General features: G+C 52.7%; 1 protein-coding gene across 3 annotated transcripts in view; it reads left to right on the top strand.

Moving 5' to 3' along the window:
- Positions 1-6,167: 6,167 nt before the first annotated feature.
- The window catches only part of ATP11C (ATPase phospholipid transporting 11C (ATP11C blood group)), a 56,485-nt gene continuing 52,225 nt past the window's right edge, over positions 6,168-10,427 (top strand). For all 3 annotated transcript variants that reach the window (XM_084293823.1, XM_084293824.1, XM_084293825.1), the window contains exon 1: positions 6,168-6,289. In XM_084293823.1, coding sequence (XP_084149949.1) covers positions 6,263-6,289 — 27 coding nt within the window. In that variant the 5' untranslated portion in view covers positions 6,168-6,262. The remainder of the gene's footprint in view (positions 6,290-10,427) is intronic.

The following is a 10,427-nucleotide window of genomic DNA, read 5'->3' as shown; positions in this document are numbered from 1 at the left end:
TCCAGGGCAAGAGATATCGCTAAAGCCCTTCCTTCGGTTGGGATAAAAAAGGGAAAAGAAGAAAAACTTTGGCTATTCTGCCTTGCTAGTGTGCTGTAAAGCTTTGTTTAACTCTGTTAGATTCAACTGCCAGTGACTACAGTGACTAAGTGCAGCAGCAAATTAACACCGGTGTGTAAATACAGCCCTTGCAGTACAACTACACCCTTCTCTGTGCTCCGTGGAGCTCCTGGGACGATACGGGATGTTGTTTATTTTTTTAAGAGGAAGAAGTCCTCCTCTTGTGCCATGTGTAACACACAACCTGAGAAGCTGGCCAGTGGGGAGAGTCCAGGGCCTGGCTGGTGTTACTGGTCAGCTAAAGGATGCTTCCCATGGGAGCCAGCCATAAGAAACCTGCTAGAGACCCCCACTTTTTCACCCAGAGGGTGGTTGGGCACTGGACTGGGCTCCAGGGCAGTGGTCACAGCACCGAGCTGCCAGAGTTCAAGCAGTGTTTGGGCACCACTCTCAGATACAGGGTCTGATTTGGGGGTGATCTGGTGTGGAGCCAGGAGTTGGACCCTTGTGGATCTCTTCCAACATGGGAGGTACTGTGATGCTGTGATTCATAAAATAACGATGTCAAGTAGAAGTGCAGATAGGCAGTTCAAATATATTTCAAAATCAGCCCCCTTTCCCCTGGTGTTTCAGCGGCTGTAGAGCAGCTAATCCCTGTAACAAACCAGGAGACAAGCCTGGCCTATCCCAACTGAAAATAAGGCTTTCAGCTTCTTCAAAAGTTAAGCAGCAAGAACTCTGTGTTTAAAAAGTTCTATCTCAAAATCAGAACCATCTCAGAAATGAGATTCTGAAGACCTATTTGATCAAATATTCAGCAGATAAGCCAAAAGATACTAATTAAAGGTTATTCCATGCCACTGGGTAGCGGTCTGTTCCTGCAGCATGTGAGGAGCAGCTGCTGTACCAGGAGGGTGCACGCCTGGGGCATGCAGAGCAGGTATGCAGAGCTTTTCCTATCATTTTCCTCTTGCTTTTGAGTTTACAGCCCAGCAGCTGAATAAATAGCAAGGGAAGAAGGAACGGGCCTCAATGGCACTGCTGAAGGCAAGGCACAGCCCTGCCCGGTCTGGTCCCAGCATGTCTGATCTGATGGAGGTGTGCTGCAAGCAGGGCTGCTTGGCTTGAGTGGGTGTCCCAGAAATGAGGTAGTGGAGAGTGACATCCTCCCACACATCTCTGGTTTGTTGCAAAGTGCCGGGCTGTGGGGAAATGTGCTGGGAAGCATGAAGCAATGCAACAGCACCTGCCAGTGGAGACTCATCTTCAATCCACCGACACCGAAAGTAAATGGTGTTAATAACATTTTCTGCAGGAGGGCTGGAGCCAGCTGGGTGATATAACTGCACTTGGCATTTAGTTTTTATTTTTTTGTATATTGTCTAACACCTCCCAGTTTTCATGTTTACAGAGGACTTATCTCAGGAGTATCAGGTTAGGCAAAACCTGGAGCCTCCTTCCATTGTGATTTTTGTGGGGCTGCCCTGCCTCAGCTCATGCTGTGGCTTCATTTGTTGCAAACCAATGGTGCAGGAGCACTTGTGAGAGGCAGGGAGAGTGGGGTGCACCATGTACTGGGGAGCTGTGGGGCGGGGGGCACAGTCCAGCAGCATCCAGGCCTGAGGAGGGACACGGACTTGTGGTTACGTTGGAAGCACAATGGTTGTTTTGTCCACCCCTCCATTAACTCTGATCAAAGAGTGATCCAGAAGGTGACTGGCGAGAAAGCCTCCCAGACACTGATTCTGGACACAGTTTTAGTGTTGTGAAGGCAACTAAGTGCAAGATCATAGCTAATGAATGTTTTGCCAGGTGAATGCAACAGGTCCCATCCCCGCAGGCTGCCTGCAGGTGCTCCTTGTTCCCTGTTAGCATCCCTCTAATGCTCAACAGGTGGCCAGCCACATTTTGTAGGGCATATATAGAGGGAGGGCAAAAAGCTCCCTTTCCTTGGGGAGGGAGGTGAGACCTGGAGCATGGTGAAGGCTGTTCCTGTATAGCTGTCTTCTCACTGAGCTGGACCAAAGGTTAAAAAAAAAAAAAAAATAGCAATAAGAAAATTTGCCCCAGGGCAGCTGAGGTTCAGGGGGACTTGACTAGCCTCTAAGATGTGCTGTCCTTGCTGCGTTGGCTTTGTAATTCTTTGGGTTATAGCTGCAGATATCACAAATGTGCTGCTCAAACACAGCTAAGGTGTGTGCCTTTTTCTCAGGATGTGGATGAAAGCCAATTGCTGCAAGTAAGTGCTTTGTGTGGCAAGGTGAGTGGATCTGAAACCCCAGAAGGGACGGTTGGGTTGATAAATGTCCAAAGTGGGAGTGTTTAGAGCTCGAAAAGCTGTGTGAGAAGGAAACTTTCTCACACTTGCAGTTGCTACCCTGTGCCTCACCGGCAGCCCACTGGGCTGGGTGCCAGCATGCTGTTTTGGCTCTTTCTAGCTCAGTCATAAAAACGGAAATGTGGGGAAATGCAGCTTTTTTCTTTCTGTTTTTCTTTCCCCTGGGTGAGCACACCAGGGCACAGCCTCACAGCCTCTTTCTGTAAGGTCATTCAGCATATTGAGCTGAGAACTGCTGGTGCCCGATATTGGGCAGCTGATCAATCCCCTCCGGAGTTCTCAAGGGCTGTGCTGGCTGGCAGACATGGGTGGCATTGTGCCTCGCCTGGGGGTGTCAGCATGCTTTGAATAGTGAGCAGCCATGCACGGTGTTTCCTTAGAGTTTCTGCTATTGGTTATAGATCTCCTGTTGTATTGCATTAAAAACAAGTCAGGTTATTTACTGTCATGTACTCTACAGAGTTGTTAACAAAAAAAAACCCACAGATTTAATTAGGTGAGAGTAGCTCCCTAAGCTTCTCCTGATTGTTATGAAAGAGGCTATTAAGACTTTGCAGGGAAAGGGAAGATAATGAGGACGGGAAACTTAGAAAATAAAAGAATTTTCCCTTTCTAGGTTAAATGAGCCTTATTGGAGACATTACTGTTGGCAAGAGGAGGAAGGATATAATCACATTTAATGGTTGTATTTGTTTCCTGGCACGAGGGAATATGCTAGAGGCTGAGGTATATAGATTTATCACATCGTGTACCAAATATGCTTCATGTCCCCTACTCCCCAAAATTTTTTTCATCAAAAGGATATTGTTAACTAAAATTGGTAGTCTTTTTTCTTCATAGATTATCACTTTAAGTCATTGTATAGTTGAATAGGTTATTTCAGACTAAGGGGAAAGTGTCTCTTGAGAAAGGCTGATAGTGCACTAATTAGAAGGGCTTTTGCTGTGGAATATTGCTGGAAAAAGGATCAAGAGCTAATTTATTAACCAAAAGTTTTCATTTTAGTCTTCTGTAGCAATCAGAACTCATGCCTTGTATGTGGAAGAGCTTATACCTTATTAAACTGCATTTACACTTCAGCACAGATGGGTTTAGCAAGACTCTAGCACAAATCCCTGATCTGTTGTGTAGGTCTTTTTTTGGCTACCCATGTGTGCTCTGCCTTAGACACTCCAATCCATCCTCCATACATTGCACAGCTGCAGGAAGGGGTTTAGGGTTGATTTTGTAGGTCTTAGGTGTTTTTGCTTATTTGGCTAGGATTGTGTACTTAGGTTGCAAGGTACCTACTGGGATGCAGGCTTGCAGCTACAAGCATCTGAACTTTATGCCCTGCTCTAGCAAAGGAAGCTGCTTGTGGAGTGATAAATTGATTTGAAATGGACTTTACAAAGGAAAAAAAGGCATGTGTAAATCCCCTTGCTCAACTGACACCGCGGCATGCGTGCTGCTGCTGAGTCAACTCTGTAGAGCACAGCACAGACTGAACTTTTGCCTTTTCCTTCCTTTTCTCTGTGACAGTTGCAAAAAGCTTGGCCTGTGGCAGCCCAGCTCCTTAAGGCACTCCCCAGGAGGTGCTTGCTGCATACTTTGGCTTCCCAGAGGGGGCCATGGTCCAAAGCAGGTGGTTTTGGTGTGGGATATGGCTGGGACCTGGCACTGCGCACCACTCCCAAGCAAATTTTGTGGCATGCAAACCCCTCAACAGACAGATTTGCTTTTCCATGACCTCCTTCCCTCATGCATGTTTTGGAAACATGAAGCCATCCTTCCTTGTAACTGTGGTATGTGGAGCTTGCTGGCCCCTCGAGCCTAGCCAAGACTTGCTTTTTCCAGGGAGGCGAGTACTAGAGGAGGAGGGAGCCTGCACCCTGTCCTGGTGAAAGGTGAGCAGAAATACCCAGAAATACCCAGAAATGTCAGCAGCTCCAAGTGGGACTCCAGCAGGGTCAGTGCTTGCCTGTGCCAGTTGGTCAGCCTTGTGCTGGCAGGGCAAGCACAGACCCCAAAGTGGATTTGAAATTCTCAACAGGGCTTCTGGCTTGAGATCTGCTGGCAAAAGCTTTCTCATTTCTTATGAAAGAACACTTGTCACTGAATGAGTACAGGATCTGCCCCCTCTCAAGAAAAGGGAAGGGAAAAATACAGTTGTCAGTTCCTCCTTGCCTTCCCCATCAGTAAGGCACAGAAATGCTCCTGGCATGCGGCCACCTCCCCCTGGGAAGGTCAGACCCTGCCAGTCTCTGCAAGAACTTCCCAGATGGAGATGGCCCTGGGATGGTTCTCTGGGGAAAAAAAATCACCTTGAGAGCTGGGGGCTGTGGTGTGCTTCTGCCTTGTGCAAGGAGGAGCTCTGTATGTCAACCAGCAGGTTGTGCCTTGCTGGCAAATGAGCACCTACGTGAACCTGATGAGTTGGGTTAATGAGATGGGCTCCAGGCCATCACAACGCTGCTGACAAACGTGCATCAGCACTCAGGAGGTGGAATGGCCCTTGAGGAGGAGTTAGCCAGCACACTGCCATTGACAACAGCAGGTTTGGGGCCAATTTTGCTTTTTCTCCGCGAGGACATCCTCGGAACGGCCACAGGGTGGCAGGAGAAGCAAAGACTCCTCTTGCCCTGCCGAGCAATGTGCAAGAGCAGCGGGGGCGAGCTGTGCCCACACTTCAAAGCAGGGGCTGCAGGACAAGGGGGCTGTGCAGCATCCTTGTGCTCTGCCCGGCTCCGTTGCCTCTGTCTGGAGCCCCCTGCCCGGCATCTGAGGCCAGCCGAGGTGCTCCCACTGTCGGGGGTCCTCTGGGGCTGGATGCCTTGGGAAGGGTGCTTTGGGGAAGGCCGTGAGCAGTGCAATTCAGGCTGTTTGGGGTGTGGGGAAGCCCAGGGGATGGCCTCACTTCCTCCGTGCCTGGACGGCTTCTGCTGAGCCAGGGGTTTTTGCTGCCCCCGGGCCAGGCTGCAGCAGCGGGGGAGTGCTGATGGCCTCGGTTTCTCTGACGTCTTTCTGGGGAAAATGAACTGTCTGCTGCTTAATCCCGTATCGCAGCCCGAATCTTGCATTTTAATGCAGCTTTTAAAGATGATGACAGCAGCGTTTCAGGCTATGCTGTACAAAACGCTCCCCGTCTGGTTTGCAAGTCACAAAGGGTAAAGCGTAGCTGCAGGGCTGCTCCTGTGGTGCTGCTGAGACCAATTTCCCCTCCCAGCTTAATGACAGGGAGCTGAATAACCGCGCCTGCAGGGATAAACACGGGGGGGGGAATTTCTGCTCTGGGTGAGCCTGGTAGGACATAGCCTTTGGAGGCACGAAGGGGCCTGGTCCTAAAGTTTTGCTGGGCGTCGTTTATCAGCTCATTGCCCACTGCAGAGCGCTGGGAAGCCTCCAAGAACAGCCACGGCTGCTGTGTTCGGCTTCCACTCGGTATTTTACAGCGCCGCCCGGCATTGTTTGCTGGTTTCCTCTATCGGGGCTCTGCTTTCTCGCAGGTAACAGCTGCACGGGAGAGCTGCCCCGGGGCTGGGGCAGCAGCAGCGTGGCCCTGCCGGGGGTGTGCTGCGTGCGGGCTCAGGACGGAGCAAGGGGGTGGGCAGCGCTGTGCTCCCCGCAGCACTACAGCTCCCAGGCTGCTCCGGGCACAGCGGTTCCGCCTCCCGGGCGCGGCCGGACAAAAGAGCGGCGCGGGGGCGAGGGGAAAGCGCCCGGCGGCGGAGCCGAGCTGGGCCGGGCCGGGGAGCGCCCTACCGAGCCCAGCGCCCGCAGCGGGCCGGCCGGCGGGGCCCCGCGGCGGGCATGGTGCGCGGCCGGCGGCGGGGCCCGCGGGCAGCCTGAGCCGGGCCGGGCCGAGCCGAGCCGGGCGCTGCCGCGATGCTCCGCCGCAGCCTGAGCCGCCTGGTGAGTGCGGGGCCGGGGGGCTGGAGGTGATGCTGATGGTGGTGGGGGGATTTTATTTCCCTGCGTTGGATTGTCGGGGCCGTGGGGCGGCTCTCGGCCTCGTGCTGCTGGTGCTAGGCTTTGCTGCGAGAGCCCAGGGTTTTTTTTTTTCCTCTTTGCAAAAAAAAAAAAAAAAAAAAAACACTCTCCCCCCTCGGGAAAAAAAAAATGAAATATTTTTATCTTTTCATTTTTTTTCTCTCTCCCCCCCGAAAAGGGACTTCCCTGTGCACGGCGGCAGCCCATGCTTTCCGGCTGGGTGCTGAGTGCCTCGTGTCCCCGGCTAACACGCCGAGCACCCCCCCCCGGGGCCGCATGAGCTGCTCGGAGATCGCACCGTGACCTCACTGCTTGGAGCGGGCTCCGTAATTACTCATTTTATTTTTTTCCCTCCCTCTTCCGCAGCGAGTGTGGCGGACCCGGCGTTTTGACATCATTTCGGCAGCTCCTCTGTGTTTCGTGCTGTTGCTGGTTGCGCAGTGCGTGGCTGCTCCTGCTCGGACACACACACAACACACACCCGTGGGGGCCGGGAGCTGCTTGCAAGGCACCCTGCACCTCCTGGCACCCGGGTGTTTGCCAGGGCAATGCGCCTGCGAGGGGCAAAGCCCCTGGAAAATGAGTTTTTGTACTGGGGGATGGTTTGGGGAGAGCTGTTGGTGCTTTTAGCACAAGGGGCTGGCTTCCCTTTGAAGTCGGGAGGTTGCACGACAGCAGCGCTGGGAGCACAGATGGTTGGTTTCTGTCTTTTGCACTTTGAGGTTGCGTTTCAGTTTAAGATTGTGGGTTAGCCCTGCAGAAAATGCAGCTCGCGTTTTACAACCCTAGGGACAAATTCATCAGACCTGATCTCCGTGCCCCAAGTTCCTGACTTGAGGCTTAGCTCTGCCTGCTGCTGTGCGTTTCCTACCTGTACCGAGTCGGAGGCTTTCTCTAACACACATCAGCAGGCACTTGAGGTCTGAAGCAGCTTCTGGTGCTACCGAGTTCAGCTAAAAGCTCCTTTGGGTGGCTGCCTGGTGTAAGCAGGTGCTGGGGAGCTGCAGAGGTGGCGGTGGGATCCCTGGGTGCCTGGCGGTATCATCCTCGTGCGTGAAGGAATAGGAGGCCTTTGCTAAAGCTCAGGGGCAGCAGGCTGTTGAACGCCTTTCCCAGCTTTGCAAGTACAATGAGAGTGGCAGCGTGCTGTGCTTGTTATCAGGCAGGTGCACGTCCCTGCCAACGCAGCCAGGACTCGGGCAGATAGTGGCTCTGCTCTGCCCTGTCCCCAGCCCGTCTGGGTTAGTCAGGGCCCCTCCTGCTCCCTGGGAGGAGAGGGCTCCATGTACATCTCCTTAGAGGCCACAGGGGTGCCCTCAGCCCCGTGGCCGAGTACATGGGCAGCACAGGGCATAGAGATGCTTGGGCTGTGGCACTGTGGGAAACTCACTGCAGTTACTGAGGGCTGAAGGTGATCTGGCACTGAGGTGTCCGTAAGGATCCTCTGACAAATGGTGTCGCTTCTCCCCGGTGTGGCCTCTGCCAGAGGCTCGTAAATGCTAATGGATATTAAACATACGGTTTTCAGGTGTATTTCACAGCTTATGGGTGATGAATGTTTCTTACCCTGCCAATATGGCCATTCTGTGGCTCTGTTTTTCCCTTCTATAAACTTCCTTATCCTGCATAGGGTACGAAATGGGATGCTGAAAGAGCAACAGGGGAGATGTGTGTTAGGGGCTGTGCTGCTACTCCAGGATACAGATGTGTGCTTCCTGCAGGAACAAACTGGTTTCTGAGCTTCAGTTTACACCAGTGAGATCACTGCTGTCAGGATGAGAATCGGACAGGATCGCTGTGGGGAGGCAGGATTGGATTGCCACGGTTAATCCACTTTAAGGAGATACTGTCAACTAGAAATACAACTTCAATTATCTTCTGCGAACAGATTTTGGCATTGGGGTCTCACTTATAGCCTAGCTCTGCGTGCATCCCTTTAGTGGGAAGGCTGCAGAAGCGGATGGGGTGCCCGTGATGGCAACCAGGGGAGGTCTCCACGCACACTGGGGTGGGCGCAGCAGGTCCAGGAGCAGCAGCAGCTTCCTCCCAGCACGCCTAGAGGTTGGAGGCGCAGGTCCCTGTGTGGCGGATCAAAGATAACGTGCTTTTTCTCTTAATTACCTTCCCTGGATTCTTCTGAAGTTGCAGACAGCCATACCTCCGGGCCACAGCTATGAGGCTGTGGCTGGCAGGCGGGGAATCTGGATTGCCAATGTGGCGGGGTTAGCACGGGTTTGAACTTTGTAAGAACAAATGAAGAAACCCAGACAGAGAAATTACTCATGACCCTGTTGTTGTTGGCTCTTAGAACGTTTGCTTTTATTTAAGAAGGAATCCCTTGTGCAGTCAAACCAATTTTATCGTGTCTTTGTCTTCCTGCAGGTTGGTGATGATAATGTCTCACCTGCCTCCTCCCTGGGTCTCAGTCCTGCCTCTGCCACATGGCTGCTAGCAGCCCACAGCTCAGGAAAGTCAGCCTGTCGCTGGAAAAGCAGCCTGTCCCTCGCGTGTCCCTGGTGCAGTGCCTGAGGCCAGGCTGCTGCTTGTTATTGGAGAGGGAAGGTAACCGGGTTTGCTTTGTGCAGCCCTTGTAGCAGGCTGTTACTTCTAATTTGCGTGCGTAGCGCTGCTTTAATGTGGAGGTTTTCCATCTGGGGCTCATTTTATTTAATTACAAAATCGCGTGCAGGCTGCTGCAGAGCGGGGATGCAGAGGATGGGTGTGCAGGAGCCGGGCTCATCACCTGTGGCTGCCAGCCCGCTCCCCTCCGTGCAGCCCTGGCTGTGCTCCACCACCTGCTCTGTGTCCCCTAGGCTGAGTTTTGCCCGCTGTTGGCGTTAAACCTACAGCAGGGGAGCGTGCAGGGGAAGTCTGGTGTTGCAAGGTTTGGGTGGGGGCAGCCTGGGTGCATTTCTGCTGCCCTGCCCCACACACCCAGAGCCCTGAGGCTCCTCCACCTTCCCCAGGGCACAAAACCCTGGGATCGGAGCGTTTTGTCCCATTGTGTCACCGAAGCTGTTGCTGCCCAGCCCCTCTCACCTTTGGGGAAGAACAAAGACAGAAGAAAGGCCTGAGAGAAGGCATGTGTTGACTCTGAGAGGCGTGTGCCGGAGGTTGATGGGCTGATTAGATCCTGCCTGGGAAGCTGTGGTGCTCCTGCAGTAGTGGGAAGGAGCAGGGGCAGGTGGGTGCTGCTCCTGGGGTTGGTCTCACCTGATGCTTTGCAGGAGAGCAGTGCCCCACAGAGATGCACTGAAACAGCAGAAAATGAGGAAAAAGCCCAAAGTCCCTTCTTAGAAGGAAAATAAACCCCCCTGTGTACACAGAGGGGCAGGTTTCACAGCAGCAGGGTGCTGCTGCCCTCAGCCGTGCCCAGCTCTGGGGGGTGTGGGAGTGCAAACTGTGCCGGAGCACGTGGGGCGGAGGGTGCTGCATTACATGCTTATCTCGAGTTTTTGCAGCAAATATGTAATAGTCTATTCCGGGACGTGGAGCACATCTGCGGTTTTCTTTCACACTTGCCTTTTTTGTGAAATAGTGCGAACCAAACACTACAGCGTGTGACTGCAGTTCCTATTCTAATAAAGAGGAGCAGAGGTAGGAGGAAGAAGTCTTGAGAATCGCTTTTTTTTTTTTCCCATTCTGCTGTGCTAGCACCTCGAGAGCGAGGCTGCGTGTCAAATACCTTGTGTACGACTGCCAAGTCGAGCATTTTGCTCTCATTAAAGTGACAAAAACCTGCAAGCAGTGAAGGCTGGGTCTGGGCATGCAGCGCTGCGGGGTGTCCCTGTGACACCGAGTGGCAGTTCTGCTTGACTAAATCCCATACTTCAAGAGAGCATGGATTCTAATGAAGCGACTAACTTCTCCTGAATAAAAGCTTTGTTGCTGGAGTTTATCTTGTAGTGTCCTTAACATGATAAGGCTGTTTCATGGCTCAGGGTGAGTTCTGCTGGCAGCAGCCACAGCGCAGGCTGCGTGTTACCGCAGAGAGGACACTGGAGTCTCAAATCGGGAAGCTAGAAATAAGGAACAAGTGCAGTGGGACAGCCACGTGGGC

This window comes from Netta rufina (genome assembly GCF_964035555.1).
Source record: "Netta rufina genome assembly, chromosome: 12".
Taxonomy (NCBI): domain Eukaryota; kingdom Metazoa; phylum Chordata; class Aves; order Anseriformes; family Anatidae; genus Netta; species Netta rufina.
Note: the sequence above shows the minus strand (reverse complement) of the source record. Positions and strands in the feature narration are given on the sequence as shown.